Raw genomic sequence first — 25326 nt, forward strand, 5'->3', positions numbered from 1 at the left:
CGTGCAAAACACAAATATTTAAGTGCTACCAATTGTATTACAATAAAATGTATTAGAAATGTATATACAGAATAAGATGTTTAAGGTCTGCTATATAGAATAGTATATCAACAGTTTAGCGAGTATTCTTTTGGTTTGTTGTACCTTTTTGGTGCACACTTACAACTTCGATTGTTCTAGCTGCAAAATTGGAACGTATAAACAATTAAAGTGGAGAAAGAAAAAGTAAAAAGAAAAAAACTATATAATGAACATTATTTTGAAAGTTCAATTACATCAGCGGCTAAATCATGGCCAATAGAACCAAGTCCAATAAAAGGTTCAAACGCAGAAAACCATCTTTTTCTGAAGTCAAGTCAGATCCAGTGACGCTCTTTTCAGAAAGAAAATCAAGAATTGCACCAAGATCAGGATTACAGTTTAAAGTTGGACCTTTATTTCAACCAACAGTCCAAGTTTCCCCATTATACATTAAAGAAGATAATGATCAAGTTGTTCCTAGATTAGAATCTCGAATTGATCGTGGGTTTGAATTGATTGATGGGAATTGGATTGGATATAAACGAAATTACATCTCGGTTGTTGCCTCATTTACATTTGAAAAACTTGGCAATAGTGCAAAACTTCTTCAACAACATGGATTCTATATTATTACTAAAAATGAGATGTTTGATGTAAAACGTTTTGCAATTAGGTTAGTTGGAAAATCAGTTGAGGATGGAGACGATGTTAGTCTAATTCAGAATACAGCTAAGAGAGATAAAGGGCCAGTAGTTGAACCACCAGTAATTCCAGTTATTCCAGGCGCTATACCAGAACATATTGTAATTAGAGAAGGATCAAATATTAGAAACCAATCAAGGATTAAAGAGTTTGAACAGTTGTTTAGTCAAGATTGGAAATCGTTGCGAATTTTACAACCAAATTCAGTATTGAAAAATTATCCAGTCAACGAGAATTATACTAAAGTTGCTAAATTTGAAAGGATTCAGTTTACATCAGTTGTTCGGAATAAGAAATCCATTTATAAGAATAAGAGATTTATTTTGCAAATTCAATTGTTGGCAGAATTGGATGATATTGGAACCTATGCAATAATAGCAATTTCTAATACTCCACCTGTTTTCATTAGAGCAAATGGTGCTTCAAGGTATGAATCAAGTTCCCCAATGCCTAATAGCAATTTACCACTTGACGACATTTCCAATACTGAAGTCTTTGACTTAAAAATGAAGAAACCTATAATATCAAGTAATATTCCAAAGAATGAATACCCACCTGATCTTATGATAGATAAAAGTCCCTTGGCTGTCCCTGGTTGTTGTATTTTTAATCCATTCAATGGCAGTGAAATGACTAAGGAAAATGTTCTAGAGCCGTTATTTGATCTTAATATTGATGATTACAACGATGATCCAGAGCTGTTAAATCCTAGATATTTCTTAGAAAAATCCAAAGTATCCAAAATCCATAAACTTACATCTTCGTATCTCAATGAAACTTTCTCCAGTTCATTCTTGAGACCTACTGCAAGAGGGGGAATTCAGATTTTTGATGATAATAAAAAACAGAATGTTGATAATAATCATGACAATACTACTACCACTAATAATACTAATTGTATAGCACCCTATTTATTAACAAATATTTAAAACTATTATAACTCAATGTAGGTTTGGTTTACTCTATCAGAAATGTGTGCGATTTGACCAAAAAAAAATAACAACTGCTTGAGTAAGAAAACTGGAAAAAAAAAAAAATGAAAACCAAAAATTTCATCACCGAAAATCTATTGCTACAATTAGTTTTTAATTAACACACATATTATAAATTCAGTCGTTTAGTCATGTTGTTTTTCAGTTTCTTCAAAACATTGGTAGATCAAGAAGTTACAGTGGAGTTAAAGAATGATATGGAAATAAAAGGAACTTTAAAATCGGTGGATCAATTTTTAAACTTGAAATTAGATAATATAACATGTACGAATAGTGAACAATATCCTTATTTAGATGCCGTGAAAAATTTATTCATAAGAGGTTCCACTGTGCGTTATGTTCATATGAATCCAAATAGTGTGGATTGCACCTTATTACAGGATGCATCAAGAAGAGGTATGTTTTTGTTTTGTTTTTACTATACAATATTGTTGAAATCATTCGAACAGTTAATACTAACAGAAATTTGATATTTAGAGGCTATGGTTCAAGCAAGCAAATGATTGTCAACATAGATGTATTATTACACTTTAAAAAAATGTATATTAAGTATTTTTTTTTTTTTACTATTATTATTATTATAATTTTTGGAACACTTTGTATCGATACATGCAACGATTAGGTGTTGTGATTATTTGTAGAAATTGGAGTATTTAACCTTATTCGACATTTAGCTCTAGTATGACCTTTCTTTTTGCAATATGAACATTCTATTTTTGATTTGTTTTTGCTTGGTTTGTTAGACAAAGGTGGTAGAGACTGTGTCAGTGTTGTTAAACTAGTATCTTCCTGCTGCAACTCGGACCCGGTAGTGATTTTGTGTTTAGGTATTAATAAAAAATCTGAATTCTTTGAATTTTCCCATACTCTATTATGACAATTAGGACATTCAATTGGTGTAGATAATCTTGTGATTAGATTTTCATCGGTAATTGTATCTAGTGATGGGAGTGGTGATGAGGACAAAGATAAATCTTCGATGTATTTATTAATCACCTGTAACTTAGAATCATAGTTCTTGCGTAAATTCTCTAGTTCACGGTTTTTCTCATTTATAATTTCGGCTAGTTTTCCTATTTCATTCAGTAGTTCAATTATTGACATTTCTTTGGGCGTTGTAAGTACGCAAGTATTGATTTTGAATTTATTTTTTTTTTTTTTTCCTCTTAATCTTCTCTCACTATAAATGATAATTCTTTAGATGAAGATGTAATTCAATATGTAAATCTCTTCAAAACATAGAAAAGTACCACTATTTGATCAATCTAACAGCTAGTACTTTACAATTCCAAAACATAAGAGATTTTTTGCATAGCATTTTTTTTTAAAAGTAGTTTTTGTCAAAATTCTGCATTAAAAACTAACAGACTACAAAATATTGCATAAATATCAAATCCAAAAGAATATCTCTTCTTTTCATCACTAGAACCATTATAATGTATTGAAAATTATTCCAACTCATTAATACATTTGTATTATTGACTATAGTAGTAACAAAAGTATGCTAATCATCCTGTTACTGCATTTTTAAACAAAAATAAGTCCACGTGATTCCCATCATAGAGACTACGCATTGAAATTATGAAAATTTTGGCTGTGATGGCTCTTAGCGGAAGTGCACACTCTTTTGTACTTTATGTTTGTTAAAATTTAAGAGCGAAGTGTCCGGCTCGATCCCTGCGAATGGAATTTTGGCCACTTGAGTAATCAGTGTCTGCCAAGTTCTGGTAATATTTAGCATAACCACTGGAGGGAAGCAATTCAGCACAGTAATGTTAATCGTGGTGGAGGCGAATCCGGATGGCACTTTGTTTGTTAATAAACTTACTGGTATGTGGTGCTACGACTCTTAGTTTTTTTTTTTGTTTTTAAGTTTCGTACTACAGTCTTGATATTTTAGTTTTTTTTTATATTCATTGTCTATTATTATTATTTCCTATTTAATCAGATTTGTTCTTGATAAATCTACGTGTCACTGAACTCAATGGTTGTTTCACATTATCTCTTTCCAAGAATATTAAAATCATCAACACTAAAGTTGACATACCTGCACTGAAAATCAATTGGATGAACGATCCAGTACGCCCTCCAATAGCAACATATTGTGCTATCCATGCCGATAAAGCGACCGCAACTGAAGGTGCAACGTATCCGAGGATATTTCTCATTTTTATAGAAATACCATATTGAATGTAGTACCTCTGAATTTGACGATAACAATAAATTATCCTTAAGCTCATGTTAATCATATTAGCTAATATTAAACCCGATGTTCTCAAACCCAATCTATCAACAAATAAATACAGAAGAACCAATATTGCAAATGTAACAAAAGTCATGTACTTGGAAAATTTCTGCAAATCAGAAGTACTAGCAATACATGAAAATAATGCTTCTAATATCCCATTGAATGCCAAAAGGGGAATATATGCAATATACTGAGGGAAGACATCAAAGATATCTGTATTCACCCAGTTAGATGCCTTTCCTCCCATGAGTATTCTAAGCAAAAATGATCCATTGGTAACACCGGCAAATAATATCAACAAACTCAAATTGAAATAAAAAATGGAGATTAATTTTAAATATGTAAATGAGCGATTATTTTTCGTAGTGTCATCCCCGTTTAATATCTTGGTAAACATCAAACGTGTTGATTCTTCTAGCGGCTGAAATAATAACCTAGCTACCATAGAACCGTAATTTGAAACCACAGCATAAACACCCTGCTCTTCAATTGTGCACAAATAGCTGATAAGTAGCTTATCTCCTTCTGTTAAAAATTGTTTGAAAATCATTTGCACGAAAAACCCTTTAACGAGTACCAAAATTTCCGGCTGGAAATAGTAACCAACAGATTTGTTGCTATCTTTCACTTTCACCAATTGGTAGGTGACACCTTTGTTGAAATATTCCCTCTTGAATGCTGATAAATAACAAACAAACAACGTGAGCGAATAACTAAACTGACCCAACGCAAACCCACAAATAGCAGATCCGGTAAAATACTTTTCATTTGTAGAGTATTTTTTAACTATCATGACAGATGCAAATGTAACCACGCATTTGATTAGTATAGCCAATCCTTCAAATTTAGACCTTTTGCTAAAATCCAATTGAAACTGATACAAGCAATAGACAGGTTCGGTAAACAATTCCAATACAATCAGCAGAAGAACCAATAGAACAACCAGTTTATGAAGCGGAAGTTGAAACAATGTCGTTGATATCATGGAATAATTCATTTGCCAATACCCGGTGATTAATAAAATGGGAATAGAAATAATTAAACCCAAACGTCCAAAATTAACCACTTTTTGATTTGCATTACCTCCTTTATCATCTTTAATTCGCTGAATTGATAACCTAAGTGATTCTCTAGAAAAGAATAAAACAGTTGAATAAATGAAATCCAAATACGAAGTGATACCAATAATCGTTGGAGTCAAATACCTTATGATCAATTGATTCAATACAAATGTAAATAACTTAGTAATGACCTGAACAATAATTAAATTTGTTATTCCTCTAACAGATTTATTGCCATCATTGTTATTCTGGTTGACCTTTTCTGTCATATTGGATATTGAATTGTTGTCATTATTGAAGAAATTTTCCAGGTCGTGTCTTGTGATTATTTTTGACTCCGGATTTTAACGAACAAAAAAATAGGAACACTAAACAGGCAAGTAAAAAAAAAAAACGAAAAAAAAAAAAAAAAAATCTTAACCATCAAGTAGCGAACAAAGTTTTTCTTATATTCCACCAACTCCCGATTGGCTACATTATCAGACTGTCCTAGATTGCCCTACTTTTTATATTGTATTCTATTTTTTTTACCTACAATTTCTTTCTTTCGTTCGTTTTCGAGAATTATAGAATTGCAGCTATTTAATTAACTTTTTTTCCCCCCTTTATTTTCATACCCTACACGTTATCAAGTCTTCCTGTAATATTTATCAGGCATCAACACAAACTATTCCATACTGTGTATTAATTTTGAGTTTACAATGAATCAACAAAATGTTAGAGATATAGAGTTAAGAGAACAAGATCGTTGGCTACCAATAGCAAATGTGTCCCGTATAATGAAAACAACATTACCACCAACAGCAAAGGTTTCTAAAGATGCTAAAGAATGTATGCAAGAATGTGTATCTGAATTCATATCATTCATCACAAGTGAAGCCAGCGACAAGTGTCTTAAAGAGAAAAGAAAAACTATCAATGGAGAAGATATATTATATTCAATGTATGACTTGGGATTTGAAAACTATGCAGAAGTATTAAAGATTTATCTTGCTAAATATCGTGAACAACAGGCTTTAAGACAAGAACGTGGTGAAACTAGAATTTCCAAGAAACAAGCCAAACTAATGGCAGCCGCAGCTGCAGCAGCTGCCGCCGCCAAAACAAATGAAGAAGGAGTAGTAGTAGAAGAAGAAGAAGAAGGACCACAACAAGATGGCCAACAACTACAAGGAGGACCGAATGAACAAGTTCAAGAACAACAACAACAACAATCAGATGAACTAGTGAGTGAAGAAGGTCAAGGACAAGGCCAAGAGGATGTACAAGAAGTAGGTGACGTTGAACTAAACGAGGAAGCAGTAATACAGGTATCGGAATCTGTTTCTGCTACCCCAACAGTAGAAAATGATGAGACAAACCTTGTTGACGTAGCAACACAAATTGAAAACAACGAGTACATAGATATATAGTTTCAATTTGAAACGATTTATATTCTAAAGCACAGACTCATGACTGTAACTTATCTAACTCATAAAAAACAAACTAGAACGCGGACATAATTTAAGCTAATGCACCCATTGGATCGTAATAAGGCAAGACGTTGAATTCCTTGCCCTTCCAAATATCATAAGCCTTCTTTGATACATACTTTTTGTTTGTAACAATTTGGAAAACGTATTCATTGAACCATTCATCTGTCATCAAAAACCAACCCTTTTCACCCAGCTTTTCACCCCAAGAGTTTTCAATCTTCCATCTTACAGGTTTATTAGTTTCAGGGTCAACATGCACACCAGTGATGACCATAGCATGAGTCATCATTGAAGATCCCACTTTCAATCTATCCAGCTTATTGATGTTCAAATCAAAGTCGAATGCCGTAGAATAGTCATAAGCGGTGGTGTCTAAAATACCTGTTGTTGAATCAGAAAATTTACCAACATCAGAACCAAAGAAAATAGGTTCATTGTCCTTCAACATCTTAATTGCAACATCTTTGATTTGGTCGATTTCAAGGTTCACATATTCAATTGGCTTACCGCCTGAAATGTTGTTTAATCTATCAACAGTGTACAACTTATCATAGGCATTTCTTGGATCATGGATTAACGAAAAGTGTGCAGCAGCATCATATTTAACATGAGTTTTGTAGAAATCTAATGGAGTGGTCTTAAAATGTTTATACTTTCCATCCTTGTCAATGAATTCCCATACAAATTCATCGGTTGGTTTTGGTGGAGTACCTAATGCCAATGCAATGGTCTTGTAAATGGACTTCAAGGCACTCGCCTTGAATGACGAAACAACATCCTTTGGTGCGTCTTTCTTGATCAAGTCTCTGAGCTTAAGACCATATTCTCTCAATTTCTCAGTAACAATGTAGTTTAATTTAGAAGAACTCGTAGACTGAGCATTATCTGGGAAAACTTCATTTGGAACCAAACCATACTTGGTGACTAAGTTGACAATCATATCCCATTGACCACCATCATTGACAGGAGCACTAAACAAGTAATTAATCAATCTTGAATCCAAATCTTCGTCAACGGTGTCTTCAATATTGTCCAAAAAGAAATTAGCCTTTTCCAATTTATCATAAAAATACAAGTAAGTTTGAGAAACTTGAAACTCATCATCTCTTAAGTTGTAATTCTTAATCACATGGGTTCTAAAAACGTTTGAAGAAGCAAAAATCCAGCATCTGCCCGACAGCATTTGGTTATTGAGGTGAGAAGGAGAACCAATAGTATCAACTGTGATATTGAACAAGTATCTATCCTTCAAAGATTGTTCATTGACATTGCTCTTGGCAATAATATTGGTAATAGCATTCTTTGCAAATGCATTCTGAGTCAATATATTCTTGGTTTGTGCTTTGAAATCATCTTCCCATTTGGCCAATGTTGATTCTGAAAGAGGGTTAATATCCAGCTGAGTTCTGTTATTATCAGAGATATCAAGGTCTTTAAAATGTTCTTGAAAATCGTTGGGAGTAGCAGAATAAGGAGTCTTTTCGTGGATGATTTCTGGATCGTCTTCAATCATGGTATCTTTGTTTGGACCAACTGTTGATTTAGAGGTAGATGAACCCATTGCTTTCTATCTAATAATAATAGTAATAATAATAATAATAACAATTTAAATAGGAGGCAGTCAATTCTTTTGCGGTGTGTTTCTTTTTTATTTTATTTTATTTTTATAATTAAAATTAACCAACAAAAGGGTGATAATAAAATAATTGGTTGGAAGAGAATAAAGTGGCACCAGAGTTGGAACTTATATACATATCTTGATAAGGATGGATTTTTAGGGGGGAGAAAAAATAAAAAATAAGTACTGCGGGCAGTGAGCGATAACGGGAATGAATTTTATGTAATCCACAATTGCGGAATTTCAATTATCACCGCATTGGTGCCGTATGGACGGATGTTCATCTTCGTTGCCATGTGCTTAGAGGAACCATTTTTTGCTTTTGGTAAATCGTTCATTGACAATGGTTATTTCATCATAAGTTGTCATTGATATGGTTCTCACTCATGAGAGTTTGCAACCACCAAGGTGTTGGACCTATTCTTTTGGTAGAGATGTATGGTATGATAAGATAAGAACCACAATTCAGCGTATTCTACAATATGTGTGGCCGAGTTTACAACACGGATGTTTACATACTTTGACTACAGCTTCAACTGTATTAGTTTACGTTACATCTAATTTTAAACTTTGATCTTGCTGTTAACTCACCTGCATGAAATATCATGATCAAAAAACAGCCCTCTTTGATAAATCAACTTACCATTAGAATTATCGAAGATGTTCAACCCCTTCATGACGAAGTTTTAACTGTCTTAATAGATACTCATGTGCTACAACCTGAATTCTCCGCTTTTTCGCAGCTCCACAGTAAGAACATATCAAATAAGCACCAAAAAAATGTTTCTTAAAAAAAAAAAAAAAGAAAAATTGTACCAACAATAAGAAAACTTAATCATAACCAGCGTTTGGTTTAGCCATTAACAAACAGCCAGCAGTTATGCTTTTATCATCAATAGCAGGTCTACAACAAGTTGTAATTAATTTGATTTCCCATAATCGATTGGATTTACAATCTGATTCTATCTATTCTTATGATCAACCAGATTCGCCACCAATTCCAAACCCTTTCAGACCTGTGGTTGTTTGGCATGGTTTAGGAGACGATTACAATTCATCAGGAATACATAATTTGCACAGCATTTTGGATAGTCTATACCCAGGGATATATTTATACTCAATACGTTTGGCTGATGATCCGTCATCTGATCAACAAAAATCGTTTTTTGGTGATGCCAATGATCAGGTTGATCAAGTTTGCGAAGCGTTGCATAATATCACAGAATTACAACACGGGTTTGATGCAATTGGTTTTTCACAAGGTGGAGTGTTTTTTAGAGGTTTGATTGAAAGATGTTCTGTCAAAGTTGATAATCTCATTACATTTGGTTCTCCTCATTTCGGAGTTCTGGAATTACCACTATGCAAGGATCCAAAAGACTGGCTCTGTAAGCGACGAAACGCTCTTCTAAAGAAGCAAGTATGGTATGATGTAGTTCAAAGACGGGTTATTCCAGCACAATATTTTAGGGATCCACTGGCTCTAGATAACTACTTGAAGTATTCAAATTACCTTGCAGACATCAATAATGAAAGAGACGAGAAGAATAGCACTTATAAGGAAAATTTTGCAAGTCTCAATAATTTGGTCTTAGTGAGTTTCACAGAGGATACCACAGTTGTACCTAAAGAAAGTTCCAAGTTTTTTGATTTTGATCCTATTGCAAAAATCAGCATTCCTTTTGATCAAACTGATCTTTATAAAAATGATTACATTGGCTTGAAAACACTTCATGAAAAAGGAGCTATAGATTTCTTAAACATCGAAGCTGAACACATGCAAATTGATGAAGACTTCATCCGTGATATTGCTGGTAAATATTTTGGTACTAGATTAGTATAGCTAGAACTTAGTATAAAAATCAACCTAATAATAACGTCTAACGCGCTACTTACTGTTCGTGTCTGTCACTAACCCATACGCATGGCGGCTGATGTCGCAGAAAAAACACAGAACAGAAAATTGAGATGGAGAAGAGCGAGAGAGAGAGAGAGAGAATGAGAAGCAAAAGAAAAATTTTCTTCTCTTTATTTTTTTTTTTTCACTTTATCACTCTACTCTTAGTGTATGATAACAAGGAATATTTCCATAATGGCTAAGAAAAACTTCAAGAAGAGAAACAATAAAGGTAATTCCAAAGGTTTTGGTAAAAGACCAGAAAGAGACGAAAGATGGAGTGAAGTTGTTAGAGAAAACTCCACTTGGGAAAATTACTACAAGTCATTAAACTTAATTCCAGAATCAGAATGGGATGCTTTTAAAACTGCATGTCAAACCAATTTGCCAATGACTTTTAGAATTACTGGTTCTAGAAAACATGCCGAAGAAATCAGAAACATTTTCCTTGATCGTCATGTGAGCCATTTAAAGGGTAAGACATTTGAAGGTGTTGATATTACTCCAAAGAATATCGAATTCTATCCAGATCAATTAGGTTGGCAAATAGATGTTTCCAAGAATGTCATTAAGAAGGAAAAAGAATATGCTAAAACTCAAAGATTTTTAGTTGTTGAAACAGAAGTAGGTAATATTTCCCGTCAAGAAGCCGTGAGTATGATTCCACCTTTGTTATTGGATGTTAAACCACACCATTACGTTTTGGATATGTGTGCCGCCCCAGGTTCAAAGACTGCACAATTAATCGAAGCCTTACATGCTGATGATGAAAAAAAATTACCTACTGGTTTTGTTTTGGCTAATGATTCTGATTATAAACGTTCCCATATGTTGGTACATCAAGTTAAGAGATTGAACTCTCCAAATTTCTTGGTTGTTAATCACGATGCAACTTTGTTCCCTAGAATCAGATTAAATAATACACAACAAGACTTGAAGTTTGACCGTATTTTATGTGATGTTCCATGTTCCGGTGATGGTACCATGAGAAAGAACTTGAATGTGTGGAAAGATTTCAGAGTTGGCAATGCTCTAGGTTTACATTCTGTCCAAGAATTGATTTTAAACCGTGGGTTGCAATTGTTGAAGAAAGGTGGTAGATTAGTTTACTCAACTTGTTCCTTATCTCCAATTGAAAATGAAGCCATTGTTGCATCTGCCTTGAGAAAATGGGGAGACCAAATCAGATTAGTTAATGTTGACAATGAATTACCAGGATTGAAAAGACGTCAAGGTGTTACTGACTGGAAAGTTTATGGTAAAGATATGGAATTAAGAGAACCAGGTGCTGAAGATGTTCCTGCTACTGCATTCCCACCTACTAAAGAAGAAGTTGAAAAATTCCATTTGGAAAATTGTGTTAGAGTATACCCACATTTACAAAACACTGGTGGTTTCTTTATTACTGTTTTTGAAAAGATTGATCCACAAGCTGGTACTGAATCAAAGAGAAAAGCAGAAGAAAGCGATAGCGAAGATGCCGAAATCAAGAAACCAAAGAATGAAGGGCAAGCTGAAGATTCTAGTGCTGCTAAAAAGGGAAGATTACCAAGAGATGCCAATGAAGAACCATTTATCTTTTTGGACCCACAAAACTCAGAATTACAAAAATGTTACCCATTCTATGGATTCAACGATAAATTTCCAAAAGATTGTGCTTTGGTTAGAAATGCCACTGGTGAACCATTGAGAACAATATATTACACAGCTCCTATCATCAAAGAAATATTGACCATCGAAAAACAAAAGTTGAAATTGGTCCATGGTGGTATTAAATTGTTTGTTGCTCAAAGAAATGATATCGGAACATGTGGATGGAGAATTCAAACCGAATCATTGCATACCATAGAACACTTTGTTAGCGACAAAAGACATGTCAAATGTAACTTGCAATTGTTAGAACATTTGATGAAGGAAGGATACCCAAAGATCGAGGACATCAAGAATTCTGGTATTGACCCTCAATTCTCTGAAAAAATTGACAATGTCGATGAAGGGTGTTTGTTTTTGACTGTTGAAAGAGGTGATGGATTGGAAAACTTGTCGTTACCATTATGGAGAGGTAAAACCAATGTTAACTTGATGGTGAATAAAAAGGACAACCATGAATTGTTGTACCGTGTTTTTGATATCCAAACAAAAGCTACAGATGCTGGTAAAGAACTGATCCACCAAAAGAAGGTTGAAGCTCAAAAGAAAGCACAAAGAGAAGCCTCAGAAGCCCCTTCCGATGCTCCTTCAGTTTCTGAAACACCAGAACAAGTTACACCAGAGCAAGAAACCCCAAAACCAGAAAATGAAGAGAAACAAGAATAAGTTAAACCTGTTTTGTAGAATTATGTCGTGTCATTAATAATAATAATAATAATAATAATACATAAATTACTCGTCGTTGTCATCATTATTTTCGCTGTCATCACCGTTAGAAACCACTATCTCTTCCTCGCCTACTATCTCCTCTTCAACTAGATCATCATCGAATTGAATTAATGGTGGATCCTCTTTTGGGTACTTTTTGGTGAACATTTTCGCTACTTCATCAGTGATCATCTCATCACACCATGATTCAAGTAGTAATCCCATTGCCATCAATGCCGTTTCATCCAAAGACTGGATCATTCGTCTTTGTCCTTTCCTGTCTAAAACTTTATCATATTTCTTACTTACAAAGTAATGGATGGCTTTAAGCAAATCAGAATCTGGCAACATTGAAGAATCTCCTTTAAAATCTCCTCTTAATTTCATGGGAATTTTCAAACTATCAGGTTTCATTGAATCCAATATCTCATCAGGTGGTATTACTCTACCTTCACTTATAAATACTTGGTCCAAATCATTAGCATTTTTATCAATTACAACTTTCACACCTCTTTTTGTTTTTATTAGCTCATGATCTTTGGACGCTGCGATATACTCTCGATTTATTCTTTGACCTCGACGATAATCTCCATTGCATGAATTATACACATTTGTACTGTGGATTAGTTTCTCTCCCTTTTCAGAAATATTCATCAGTGTTTCTGCAATAATGCCTGATTGTTCTTCCTCTAATAGATTCTTTTTGTTTTTTTCCATGTTTTGTCAGAACAAAGATAGATGAGGCGAGTTTCAAAATGTATCACGTGAACAGACATTTTTTTTATCATTGAGACATCAAACACCTAACAAACCGACAGTCACATATAATCAACCCTTGTAGTTGTCACCTACTACTCAATTAGGTTTTGAGGGAGTATCCGATGCTTGAAAATGCATTAAGTTCTAGATATGCAGGGTTTTCAAAACTTAAAAGGACAGAGTACTAAACATGGACAGTTTCTTTGGGGGGGGGGAGGAGGACAGCGAGAATGAGAATTGTCACCTTTATGTCTGCGACCATGGTTACAATTCTCCCACGAGAAATTAGACGAAATGGGTGGAAGTTTTTTTTCTTTCTGAGAGGGACTAAATAACAAAACAGAAGAACAGTGGAAAAAAAAATAAGAAAAAAAGAACAAAATCAAACTTACGAATTGTTGTTATTACCACGGGTCAGCAAGAATACAGAATAACAATAATGATGTCTGAGAAGAAAAGGTTTGGCTCAAGAATTTCATCTATATTCAATCACTCGTCTCAACCACAAGCTCCAAAACAGAATCCACCAAAACAAGGTCCACAAAAGCCTGCTGCTGCACCAGCGTCAACATCAACATCAACATCAGCATCAATATCAACAGGAAGAACAACAAAAGCACAAGGACCACCTTCATCAGGATATCCCCAAACAAATGGTTCAAATTCAACAACACAACCGTCTCCAAGCAAAGTCGTTCCATTGAGTAGACCATACTCAAATGTATCAGCTCAAACTAATGATACATTGAAGTCTCCTTCAAGAACAATTGTCACATCAGAGTCATTTAATCAACAATCTCCTCAATATTTAAGCCGAATTGGTGGTTCACCTGATACTTCTGAAACCAGCCAAATACAAAAGAGTCCAAATCCATCAGTTAGTAATTTAAGACGTAAACCACCCAGTACATCTGATTTAGATTCTTTTGATTTTGGTACCTCAAATTCCCCTAAATCCGGAACTGGGATAACTAATGATATTCTAGCTGATTTGGAAAATGAAATTGATAACTTTTTAAGAGATGGGACCGAGTCTGAAAATGCCTTGTCAACCGAACCAAGATCAAGCAATCATTCATTCCAGTTTCCTAGCAGCTCAAGTAACGCTGATAGTGAAAGGAGTAGCAATCATGAAATAAACAGGTCGACACCAATAGTTGGGTTGTCTGATATTTTAAACCAACAGGAGGGCAAAGTTGTAAACCATACCGTGCCTTATCCGTTGGATTTCCCGCTTTCAACACCATTCGATTCACCAGTGGATTCACCACAAATAATCCAGAATGAATTCATGCCAATCACCAGTAATGATAGTGATGATTTAAAACCACTAAACAATGAAACGAGTCCGAGAAATGTCATATCTTCGTCATCAACAATTTCCACCAGGGATAATTATTCTCCGATAGCTCCCAATTCTGTTAATGTTTCTCGAAGGACCACAACAACACAAACACCGTCGCGATTGCAGTCGGTACGACTGGCCTCCACCCAACGTCTGCAAAGCTTTTTAGGACGTACAGTAACTCAGAGAACACAAGGAAGCAGCATTCGACGTATTTCCAGTTCTGTGGGATCAATAAATCTCGCCAATACTTATGTTCATACCATTCGAAGATCTGCAGGTACAGCTTACAATGAACTGAAACCAACCAAATGGAAACTTCCTGTTGGTATTCAGCCAGAAGATAAGACGAGAAATATGAGAGCAGGATTGCTAAATACTTCCAGAAAGAAGACAAGTGGTGTCGAGTTGAAACATGGACATTTGAAACCTCGTTTATTAGCTGCAGAAATTGACGAAGGGGATGAATCTACATCTATTGGGTTAACCAAAACAGCCACATCAAACACAACGGTGACAGCAGCTACATCGACAGAGGTACAAAGTATTGTTACAACAAGCACCAAGTATGGAAGTGGTAGTGGAAGTGGCAGTGGTAGTATTAAAAGAAATGTATCAATTACGTCAAGCAGCTCTTCTGGCAGTTTATCTGATAAAAACTTCACTAACTTGGGTTATTACCAACATAGAGGATACAGAGGTGATGACGATGAAGATGATGGGGATGTTGATGATAACATTGGAGACGATGGTGATGATGAAACAGAGGACGAAAATGGACACGTTAACGGTAGCGTGTTCCTGGATATAAACAGTATAGGACAAGAGGAAGAAAGACCTAGATTAGTATTAGCTAATCCAGACACTGATGACAGTGATTAATAATATATAATTGAATATCTATTTTGTTTATTTACCAATTTTTCTTTTCATGATACACCTGATTACATAAGTTGAAATCAAAGGGAATTTTTCTTGTATACGTCTAAAAATAACGTGTACCAATATATGACCACTCTGCACGACCTGAAACTTTGGCGAAAAAAAAAATTGTCCACTGTAGTAAGTGTGTGTATCTCAAAGAATGAGAAACTTAACAACAAATCAAAATTTTTTTTTCCTTGTTGAACCAGACCACTAAGTTCGAATTTTTCAGAATCAGTTTAGTACTTATTTACAGCACTCTCTTTGTCAATTGAATTAGAATTGTTCATCATGAGTGATAGTGGATATACATTAATTTACGAGCCTAATACGGCAAGTAAGATTTCAGTCAACGAATTCAAGAATTTATTAGAAAAGGGTAAAGATGAAGTCAAAGTAGATACTATGAAGAAAATCTTAATCACTATTTTGAATGGAGATCCATTACCAGATTTGTTGATGCACATTATTAGATTTGTCATGCCTTCTAAGAATAAAGAATTAAAAAAGTTGTTATACCATTACTGGGAAGTTTGTCCAAAATTGGATGAATCTGGAAAAATGAGACATGAAATGATTCTTGTCTGTAATGCCATCCAACGTGATTTACAACATCCAAATGAATACATCAGAGGTAACACTTTAAGATACTTGAATAAATTGAAGGAACCTGAATTATTGGAAACTTTAGTTCCAAATGTCCGTCAATGTTTGGAACACCGTCATGCATATGTTAGAAAAAATGCTGTCTTTGCCTTGTGGTCCATTCATAAAGTCAGTGATCATTTGGCCCCTGATGCAGATGAATTGATCTACCGTTTCTTGTACGATGAAAATGACTCCGTTTGTAAAAGAAACGCTTTTGTCTGTCTTGGTGACTTGAACAGACAAGCTGCTTTACAATATATTCAAGATAATATTTCCGTCATTGAAACTTTAGACCCATTATTACAATTGGCTTTTATTGAATTTATCAAGAAGGATTCCATTCAAAATCCAGCCTTGAAACAACAATATGCCCAATTGATGACTGAAATTCTTGAAAGTTCTTCCAATGTTGTCATGTACGAGGCTGCCAATACTTTAACTGTTTTGACATCCAACCCTCAATCTATTTTATTGGCTGGTAATAAGTTTGTTGAATTGGCCACTAGAGAAGCTGATAATAACGTCAAAATCATCACCTTGGAAAGAATTAACCAATTACACAAACAACATCCTGGTGTTTTACAAGACTTGTCATTGGAGATCTTGAGAGTATTGTCTTCCCAAGATTTGGACGTCAAAAAGAAGGCTCTTGATGTCACTTTACAATTTATCTCCACTAGAAATGTTGAAGATGTTGTCAAATTATTGAAGAAGGAATTGCAAACTACTGCTATGTCTAACGACGAGAAGAATTCGGACTACAGACAATTATTGATAAATGCTATCCATCAATTAGCTATTAAATTTGTTGAAGTTGCTGCAAATGTTATTGACTTGTTGTTGGACTCAATTGCCGACTTAAACAGCACTGCTGCTTACGAAGTGATTACTTTTGTTAAAGAAGTTGTTGAAAAATTCCCAGACTTGCGTGAAACCATTTTGAAGAGATTGATTTTGGCTTTGCCTCATGTTAAAAGTGGGAAAGTTTTCCGTGGTGCATTGTGGGTCATTGGTGAATATGCATTAGAAGAATCCTTAATACAAGATTCATGGAAATATATCAGAGGCAGTATTGGGGAAGTCCCAATCCTTACCAGTGAATTAAAGCAAAAGAAACGCACTACAGAAGATGGTCAACAAATTGAGGGTGATCAAGAGGAAGAAGACGGTAAACCACGTAGAAAGGGTCCAGTAGTTTTACCTGATGGTACTTATGCTACAGAAACAGCTTTGACCAGTGAGACCACAGATGGTTCTGAAAGTGAAAGCAAGACTCCTATTAGAAAGCAAATTCTTGGTGGTGATTTTTATTTGGGTGCTGTTTTATCTTCTACGTTAGTTAAATTGATTCTTCGTTTACAAAGTTTGCAACTGACTCCAGAAAAGATCTTGAATGGGTTGAAAGCAGAGGCTTTGTTAATTATGGTTTCTATTTTGAGAGTTGGTGAATCGAGTTTGGTTGCCAAGAAGATTGATGAAGATTCTGCTGACAGAATATTATCTTATGTCAAAATTTTGAATGACGAAGAAGATATCAAAGAAATCAAATCCAGTTTCCTTGAAGATACCAAGGATGCATTCAAAGCGCAAATTGCTAATGCTGAATTGAAGAAAGCTGATGCATTGGCTAAAGACTTGCATGAAAATGCTGAACAAATCGATGATGCTATCGTTTTTAGACAATTGGACAAGGATAACAAGGCAAGTAAAGCAACTGTTGATGACGTGGCTGTTGCTTCTGGAAGTAACGAATTAAAGAAAGAAGATTTGTCATCAAGATTAAACAAGATATTGCAATTGACTGGTTTTTCAGATCCTATTTACGCCGAAGCTTTCGTCAAGGTACATCAATACGATGTTGTTTTAGATGTTTTATTAGTCAACCAAACTACAACCACTTTAAGAAACTTGTCTGTTGAGTTTGCCACATTAGGTGACTTGAAGGTTGTCGATAAGCCAACTACTGCTAATATTGGACCACACGGATTCTACAAGGTCCAAACCACCATCAAGGTGACTTCCGCTGATACAGGGGTTATTTTTGGTAACATTGTTTATGATGGTCAACACTCAGATGAATCACGTATAGTTATTTTGAACGATGTTCATGTGGACATTATGGATTACATCAAGCCTGCCACTTGTTCCGAAAGTCAATTCCGTAAGATGTGGAACGAATTTGAATGGGAAAACAAGATTACTATCAAGTCTCCAATTGAAAGTTTGAAGGAATATTTGGATGAATTGATGAAAGGTACAAATATGCAATGTTTGACTCCTGGTGCCGTCATTGGTGAAGAATGTCAATTTTTGTCAGCCAATTTGTATTCAAGATCCAGTTTCGGTGAAGATGCTTTGGCTAACTTATGTATAGAAAAACAATCCGATGGACCTATTATTGGTCATGTTAGAATAAGATCAAAGGGTCAAGGGTTGGCATTATCCTTGGGTGACAGAGTTGCTTCTATTTCTAGAAAGGGTAAGAAGGCTGCCATCACTCGTGTGTAGATTTGGTATTTCGATTAAATGTATGTTATATATATAAAATTAAAGGAAAAAGTTTAATATATTTTTTGGAATTAAAAGAGACCAACTTTAAACACCTACTTATCTGTTAATTTACCTGTAGATGAATACAAATAGTCAATCAATTTCTTTCTGGATTGACTACTAGGTTGTGGATGTTCCGAAGAACGTAACACAGGATCGATGTGCAAACCAAATACAGGATTATTTTGAATCTTGCTATTTTCCACATTTCTTCCTTCTTCAATAATCTGCAAAGTGAAATTAAATATAGATGCCAAATCTCCTTGAATGAAACATGTAAATATGTTGTTATTATAATAAGCAATATCCATGTATTTCAATGTGTTTGGTAGAATTGGTCCACCATTATTCAATAGTATAGTGGATTTGTAGTTCGCTGTTTTGAATGTGAATAAATCATAGTTGATATATAATTTGACATTCAAAAAATAAACAATATAAAGAAGACATCTTGCAACTTTCACCAGTGAATCTCCATATATCGTTAGATACTGATCTATTGAACCTGATGTTGGAGCACTTACTGATATGTCTTTAATACCAAAGTTGTCTATTAATTTCTGCTTTTGTTGTAGAATATGTTCTGGTTCCGATAGTGTTAATAGTATGGTTATATATGTTGAAGTATTTCCCGACTGTGATAGGTTAATTCTTGGAGTTAGTTTGTTGAGATAGTTTATCAATTTGTCATCTTCAATCAGTTGTGGTTGTTGTGATGGTTGTTTAAGTTCTTCATTTGTCAATTGAAGCTGCAAAACTGGTTGAGGAGAATGAGATTTAAAGCTCAGATCATTGTTATAAGGCTTTTTTCTTTTTCTAATGTTTGTTCTACTAGAATGTGATATATGTGGAGGTGGAACCATTAGTGATTGTAGAAATTGACCTTTATACTTGAGATTGTTGTATTGCAATTGATGGGAAACTATTTTTTTTATTTCAATCATAGTGTGAACCGAGCCAGTGCGTGTATTCTGGACCAAAACTACTTTTTTTTTTCTTCCATTTTTTTTTTTCAATCTAATGTCATTGCCCATCGCTTTTGCAATTTTTTTCTTTTCCATAATTTTCCTTTGAATAAAAGTCCAACTAATCAGTAACCACTCCGATCATACAAATATAATAACAATGGGTAGTAAAAAAGAAAGCAAGAGCAAATCCAGTACAGAAGAAGTTTCTACTGAAGACAACTATGAAAAAAGAATGTCTGCTGTCTTACCATTTGCCAAACCATTAGCATCTAAGAAAGTCAATAAGAAAATTTTGAAAACCGTTAAAAAAGCATCTAAAGCCAAACATGTTAAACGTGGGGTTAAAGAAGTTGTTAAATCTTTAAGAAAAGGTGAAAAAGGTTTAGTTATAATTGCTGGTGATATCTCTCCACCAGATGTTATCTCACACATTCCAGTTTTATGTGAAGATAATGCAGTTTCATACATTTTCATTCCTTCAAAAGAAGATTTGGGTTCAGCTGGTGCTACTAAAAGACCAACTTCCTGTGTAATGATTGTTCCAGGTGGTGGTAAATCAAAGAAGAATGCTGACAAGACAGAGGAATACAGAGAAGGATACGACGAAATTGTCAAGGAAATTAAAGCATCTGAATAGATAGGTTAAGGTGTCAGACAAGAGTGTGGTTGTTTTAATTCATGAAGTAAATATATAAAATGCTATTCATTAGCTTTTTCCGAAATAGTGTAGAATAGAGTATTAGCGACCATTGTTCTCTAGCATGGCAAAACACCTCTCCCCCCAAACAAACCAGAAACGCAAGGATTTAATACCGCTTAACAACAAGTAGTAAAAGATATCCACGTAAAAGAATGATCTCTTTTTAAATAACGAACATTATATCCACTCGGGGTGCTACTTTTATGTTGAGATACTTGGACACGACATTTGCGACAAAATGTAAACAAAAGAAAAAAAAAAGAAATCATGAGGAAATTCAACATTTATAAACCAAAACAAACTTGAAGCCAGGGGGGAAAAATACGAGTTACAACTAACAATCAAACACAACTTTATCGAAACGAAAATCATGAATGAATCAGAAACAATTTCTACCAATGAGAAGGATGAGGGTGTTTTGACAGCGGTAGATTATATTGAATCCCAAAAAGAATTGGAAAAAGAAGCACGAGAACTAATGCCTTACGATCCTAATGAATGTACTTATGAGCAAGGAGAATTACGACAACCATTATTTGCATGTCTCACATGCTCCTCACAGAATGATAACCAACCTATAGGTGTTTGTTATTCATGTTCTATTCAATGTCATCTGCAACATGAACTTGTGGAGCTTTTTACGAAACGTTCTTTTGTGTGTGATTGTGGAACAACAAGAATGAAAAATACACCCGATGGTGCTTGTAAGTTAAGAAGAAAGGGAAAACCAGGACAAAAAGAAAGAAAATTATCTAATGTTTCAACTTCATCTGGTAGTGGTACTTATTTGGAATTACCTGCAGAAGATGTTCCTAGTGAGTCGAATAGATATAATCAGAATTATCATGGTAAATTTTGTGGCTGCAAACAATTGTATAATCCATTGGAAGAAACAGGGCATATGATCCAATGTTATTTTGGATTTACATGTGGTGAAGATTGGTACCATGATAGGTGTGTCATGGGAGTCAAATCACTTGGACTGGTTGCAAGTAAGGATAAAATGAAGATTGAAGGTGAAAACATGCTAGATAAGGGGATCTCTCCTGGTGTGGATGCAAAGATCCAACCGAAGGAAGAAAAAGAAGAGGATCTGCTTGAACAATTGCGATACTTCCCCAAATTAGAAAAATTCGATGAGTTTATCTGTTGGAAATGTGTTGACCAATTCAAGGAGATATTTGAAGAACTAGATAAAAAGTTTCCTGGTGTTATTATGACTAAATTGCCACGTTATGATGATATAGTGACGGTTGATGATTGGTATAACAAAAGAGAAGAGTCGTTACAGCCAAAGGCAAAGAAAATAAAAACAGAAGGTTCAAGTTCATCATTAGCAGCGGAGCAGACATATTCTATATTCCTAGGAAATGATTTCCGTTACAAGTTACTCGATGAATACCCAAGTCTTGATAAAGATTCTAAATTGTACAAATTTTTAACCAACAATTCGTATCTTTTTAAAGATGATCCTATATTTAAACCCCCTGAAGATGAATCTGAAGATGACTGGTCTACTTCAGATATGGGTGCCGCTGAAGCATTAGATTCTTTACCACGAGACAGAGCAATTGAGAGTATACAAGCATATGATAAAATACGTTCAAAATTACGAGAGTTTTTCAAGCCATTTGCTGAGCAAGGCAAGATAGTTACAGAAGATGAAGTCAGAAATTTCTTTGGACACATCGATGATAAAACCCAAGATCTGAAACAAGGATAACGGTATTACTATATATATGTATTATTTGCAGTCGCATGCAGTTTAGAATATTTAATATTAACGTTATTCGTATTATTATTACTATTAATTTTATATACACGACGTAATCAAGGGAAAAAGAGACATTGAAATAACAAGACTCGCTAGATCATCCTAGTGCTTTCTTTTGTTCATTTTCTTTTCTTCTAACTTGTCAAACTCTTCCTTCCAAACTTTATTACCTTCTTCTTTAGACAAATCTTTGAACAAATGTTCGAATACTTCACTATACCATTCAACAGGAATATAGGTGAGTCCTTCTTTGACTTCGTCTGGAATTTCATCTAATTGGTATTCACAATCCTTAGGGAAAATGATCTTAGTGTAACCTGCTCTTTTAGCACCCAAGGATTTTTCTCTTAATCCACCAATGGCCAAGACCTTACCAGTTAAAGTGATTTCCCCAGTCATGGCAGTATCGTTTGGTAATGCCTTGTTTAAAGCCAACGAAAGCAAAGAAGATGTGAATGCAATACCAGCAGAAGGTCCATCCTTAGGAATAGCACCACCTGGACAATGGACATGAATGTGTGCAGCTTCAAAGAACTTATTATCTGGAAATTGTCTAACCATAAATTGCTTAGCAAACGAGTACGCAAGAGAAGCAGATTCTTTCATGACATCCTTCAATGAACCCGTTACATGTAAACCAGCATTTCCAATATCAGAACTGATAGAATCAGTCAATATAGATTCAATGTATAATGCGTCACCATCTCCCGATGTGTTGTACGCTAAACCAGTGGCAACACCAGGACTCAATGTCTCATAAAGTCTATCCTTGATATAAATTTCTGGTCCAATATAGTCTTTCAAAGTCTCTGGTGTAACCACAATTTTCAAATCCGGAGGCAAAACCATCTTCCTAACTTCTTCTTCTTCCTCTACTTCTTCACCTTCTTTTGTACTTTCTTCGGGTTTTACAGATTCTTTTACTTCTTCAGATTCATTAGCCAAATCACCAGTCTTTCCTTCGGTAGCAGCTTGTGCCACTTGCTTTTCTTCTTCTTCAGCTTCAGGTTCAGGTTCTTCTAATTGTTCAACGATCTTCCTAGATGCTTTGCTGAAAATTCTATTGACCAAGGTCTTGACGTTTCTCAACCCACTCTCACGGCAATATTTGTCAATCAATCTTGAAATTGTTTCATCTGGAATGACGACATGCCCTTCTTCTAAACCGACTTTCTTAGCTGCTGCAGGAATCAAATATTGCTTTGTAATTTGAATCTTGTCATGCTTGGTATAACCATTAACCTCAATTATTTCCATACGATCTCTTAACGGAGCAGGTATAGAGCCAAGGTAATTGGCTGTACATACAAACAAAACCTTTGACAAATCCACACTAACCTCGATAAAGTTATCCACAAATGCATTGTTTTGTTCTGGATCCAAAATTTCCAAAAATGCTCTAGCAGCACCACCATGAGCGGAAGTATCCAATTTATCAATTTCATCAATCAACATTAACGGGTTAGAGGTCTTGGCTTGGGTCAAAGCAGAAATGATTCTACCTGGTAAAGAGGCCACATAGGTTCTTCTGTGACCCTTGACATCATGAACATCTTGAACACCACCAACAGCAATTCTGGTATACTTACGGTTCAATGTTTCAGCAATTGATCTGGCAATAGAAGTTTTACCGGTACCTGGAGGTCCGGCCAAACATAAAATCTTACCATTGACATTTCCTGAAATTTTACCAACTGCAATAAACTCCAAAATACGGTCTTTGACATCTTCCAAACCATAATGATCTCTGTCCAAAATTTCACGGGCATGCTTCACATTAAATGAATCCTTGGAATAAATACCAAATGGAATAGATGTCAACCAATCCAAGTATCTTTCAACTACATTTTGCTCCATATCACCTTGAGTTCCCAACTTGGCTTTTTCAGTCTTGTAAGCTTCCAACGCTTCTTCTGGCATTTTCAACTTCTTGATTCTATCATCAAATTTCTTGGCTTTAGAGTTTTCGCCAACACCAGCGACCTTCAACAACTCTTTGGTGTACTCTTTGATCAAGCTTTGTGCATAAGCCTTTTCGGTTCTTTCTCTCATGTTTTTGAGTGCAATTTGTCTGATACTATCTGCATCAGCTTCGACTTGCAACAATTGTAAAGCTTGCTCCAACTTTGATTTAACATTCAAAGTACCAACAATTTCTTGGATCTGTTTAGGGTCTCCATGAACTCTGCTACCAATACAATCGGCAAGCATAGATGGATTATTGAATATTTTCTCCCCGTCTTCATTAGCAAATGGTACATTAATTGGAAACTTGCTACACAACTCTTTGATCTTATCAGTCAACACACGAATTTCAACGCTATTCTTGTCATATGGCTCATCTTCCAATGGTCTAGTAACAGCGTAGGAAACCTTGAAATTTTTCAAATAAGAAGTTGGTGAATGACCCAGTTCTTTCTCTATTTTTTCATTCTTTATCTGAGGTGTGCTCAAATCAACCAATTCAACTCTGTGATGGGGATAAACCAAGATTGTTGCTGAACTAGGTCCAAATGTGACTTTGACAACTTGACATAAAGTACCAACATCATGTACAAACTCTTTATTTGGGATTGTGTCAGCAGCAGCATCTTCGTGTTCTGTGTCCTTAACATGGAATAAAACAAAGTATGGTGTTTTATTGTAAAGCATTTGTCTTAAACAACTCATGACTTCTTGATCTGCAACATTGATACTACTTGTTGCTCCTGGTAAAAGTGGACGGTCTTTCATTGGAATAGCCAAGAATGGAGGATATAAACCAGTCTTCAGGGTACTTGGCGGTACTTTATCTCCCGACAACCCATTGGAGTTGTCATCATGAAAACTATCATTCCCATTGTTGTCATTATTTCCGTTACTGCCACCACCACCGCTTGACAATACTTTAGAACTTGAAGAAACTGGATTGTTTGGATCTGCAGTAGGCTTGGAATCGATATCCTTAATAGTTTCTCCAATATCCTTGTCTTCTTTCTTTTCAATCTCTTTTCCCTTGTCCTTATCTTTCTTTTTTGATTTCTCCTTATTGTTTGATTTCTCCTTTGCAGGTGGTTTTTCCTCCTTTGACGAATTAAAATGTAAGGAACCATTTGGTAAATCGGGAATCAAGAACGGGTTTGTATTAGTCAAGTTCTTGTTAACCGGAGGTAAAATAATATTTGGGGTAACGGCTACTGGTCTCGCCGTCGAAGTTGCATTTCTGACGGATGTTCTAGCCAACATTCTCAATAGCACACAAGGTGCCACTCTGGACTTATTATTCCTAGCAGCTCTAATCATCTAT

General features: G+C 35.0%; 15 protein-coding genes across 15 annotated transcripts; 9 read left to right on the top strand and 6 right to left on the bottom strand. All coding sequences in view use genetic code 12, as the record gives it.

The window, feature by feature from the left end:
• Positions 1 to 290: 290 nt before the first annotated feature.
• Positions 291 to 1652, top strand: CTRG_00389 (uncharacterized protein; the record flags this gene model as incomplete). Its single annotated transcript, XM_002545562.1, has 1 exon — positions 291 to 1652. One exon carries the CDS (start codon positions 291 to 293, stop codon positions 1650 to 1652), a length of 1362 nt encoding a protein of 453 aa, XP_002545608.1.
• Positions 1653 to 1846: 194 nt separating this feature from the next.
• Positions 1847 to 2218, top strand: SNP3 (Sm-like protein; the record flags this gene model as incomplete). The annotated part of the gene is made up of 2 exons (XM_002545563.1): positions 1847 to 2111; positions 2193 to 2218. The coding sequence occupies 2 exons, from the start codon at positions 1847 to 1849 to the stop codon at positions 2216 to 2218; spliced, it is 291 nt and encodes a 96-aa protein (XP_002545609.1).
• Positions 2219 to 2333: 115 nt separating this feature from the next.
• CTRG_00391 (uncharacterized protein) lies at positions 2334 to 2819 on the bottom strand (the record flags this gene model as incomplete). Its single annotated transcript, XM_002545564.1, has 1 exon — positions 2334 to 2819. One exon carries the CDS (start codon positions 2817 to 2819, stop codon positions 2334 to 2336), a length of 486 nt encoding a protein of 161 aa, XP_002545610.1.
• An 836-nt stretch (positions 2820 to 3655) lies between these two features.
• On the bottom strand, positions 3656 to 5293 carry CTRG_00392 (glycolipid translocation protein; the record flags this gene model as incomplete). The annotated part of the gene is made up of 1 exon (XM_002545565.1): positions 3656 to 5293. The coding sequence occupies one exon, from the start codon at positions 5291 to 5293 to the stop codon at positions 3656 to 3658; it is 1638 nt and encodes a 545-aa protein (XP_002545611.1).
• Positions 5294 to 5725: 432 nt separating this feature from the next.
• On the top strand, positions 5726 to 6436 carry HAP31 (Hap31p; the record flags this gene model as incomplete). The annotated part of the gene is made up of 1 exon (XM_002545566.1): positions 5726 to 6436. The coding sequence occupies one exon, from the start codon at positions 5726 to 5728 to the stop codon at positions 6434 to 6436; it is 711 nt and encodes a 236-aa protein (XP_002545612.1).
• A 91-nt stretch (positions 6437 to 6527) lies between these two features.
• Positions 6528 to 8060, bottom strand: LAP3 (bleomycin hydrolase; the record flags this gene model as incomplete). Its single annotated transcript, XM_002545567.1, has 1 exon — positions 6528 to 8060. One exon carries the CDS (start codon positions 8058 to 8060, stop codon positions 6528 to 6530), a length of 1533 nt encoding a protein of 510 aa, XP_002545613.1.
• Positions 8061 to 8997: 937 nt separating this feature from the next.
• CTRG_00395 (uncharacterized protein) lies at positions 8998 to 9960 on the top strand (the record flags this gene model as incomplete). Its single annotated transcript, XM_002545568.1, has 1 exon — positions 8998 to 9960. One exon carries the CDS (start codon positions 8998 to 9000, stop codon positions 9958 to 9960), a length of 963 nt encoding a protein of 320 aa, XP_002545614.1.
• A 225-nt stretch (positions 9961 to 10185) lies between these two features.
• Positions 10186 to 12330, top strand: CTRG_00396 (tRNA (cytosine-5-)-methyltransferase; the record flags this gene model as incomplete). Its single annotated transcript, XM_002545569.1, has 1 exon — positions 10186 to 12330. One exon carries the CDS (start codon positions 10186 to 10188, stop codon positions 12328 to 12330), a length of 2145 nt encoding a protein of 714 aa, XP_002545615.1.
• A 66-nt stretch (positions 12331 to 12396) lies between these two features.
• CTRG_00397 (uncharacterized protein) lies at positions 12397 to 13089 on the bottom strand (the record flags this gene model as incomplete). Its single annotated transcript, XM_002545570.1, has 1 exon — positions 12397 to 13089. One exon carries the CDS (start codon positions 13087 to 13089, stop codon positions 12397 to 12399), a length of 693 nt encoding a protein of 230 aa, XP_002545616.1.
• A 481-nt stretch (positions 13090 to 13570) lies between these two features.
• Positions 13571 to 15358, top strand: CTRG_00398 (uncharacterized protein; the record flags this gene model as incomplete). Its single annotated transcript, XM_002545571.1, has 1 exon — positions 13571 to 15358. The coding sequence occupies one exon, from the start codon at positions 13571 to 13573 to the stop codon at positions 15356 to 15358; it is 1788 nt and encodes a 595-aa protein (XP_002545617.1).
• Positions 15359 to 15691: 333 nt separating this feature from the next.
• SEC26 (coatomer subunit beta) lies at positions 15692 to 18556 on the top strand (the record flags this gene model as incomplete). Its single annotated transcript, XM_002545572.1, has 1 exon — positions 15692 to 18556. One exon carries the CDS (start codon positions 15692 to 15694, stop codon positions 18554 to 18556), a length of 2865 nt encoding a protein of 954 aa, XP_002545618.1.
• Positions 18557 to 18651: 95 nt separating this feature from the next.
• On the bottom strand, positions 18652 to 19659 carry CTRG_00400 (uncharacterized protein; the record flags this gene model as incomplete). Its single annotated transcript, XM_002545573.1, has 1 exon — positions 18652 to 19659. One exon carries the CDS (start codon positions 19657 to 19659, stop codon positions 18652 to 18654), a length of 1008 nt encoding a protein of 335 aa, XP_002545619.1.
• A 64-nt stretch (positions 19660 to 19723) lies between these two features.
• NHP2 (snoRNA-binding protein) lies at positions 19724 to 20203 on the top strand (the record flags this gene model as incomplete). The annotated part of the gene is made up of 1 exon (XM_002545574.1): positions 19724 to 20203. One exon carries the CDS (start codon positions 19724 to 19726, stop codon positions 20201 to 20203), a length of 480 nt encoding a protein of 159 aa, XP_002545620.1.
• Positions 20204 to 20636: 433 nt separating this feature from the next.
• Positions 20637 to 21989, top strand: CTRG_00402 (uncharacterized protein; the record flags this gene model as incomplete). Its single annotated transcript, XM_002545575.1, has 1 exon — positions 20637 to 21989. One exon carries the CDS (start codon positions 20637 to 20639, stop codon positions 21987 to 21989), a length of 1353 nt encoding a protein of 450 aa, XP_002545621.1.
• Positions 21990 to 22142: 153 nt separating this feature from the next.
• PIM1 (ATP-dependent Lon protease) lies at positions 22143 to 25322 on the bottom strand (the record flags this gene model as incomplete). The annotated part of the gene is made up of 1 exon (XM_002545576.1): positions 22143 to 25322. The coding sequence occupies one exon, from the start codon at positions 25320 to 25322 to the stop codon at positions 22143 to 22145; it is 3180 nt and encodes a 1059-aa protein (XP_002545622.1).
• Between the last annotated feature and the right edge of the window lie 4 nt (positions 25323 to 25326).

This window comes from Candida tropicalis, assembly GCF_000006335.3.
Source record: "Candida tropicalis MYA-3404 genomic scaffold supercont3.1, whole genome shotgun sequence".
NCBI classification, from domain to species: Eukaryota; Fungi; Ascomycota; class Pichiomycetes; order Serinales; family Debaryomycetaceae; genus Candida; species Candida tropicalis.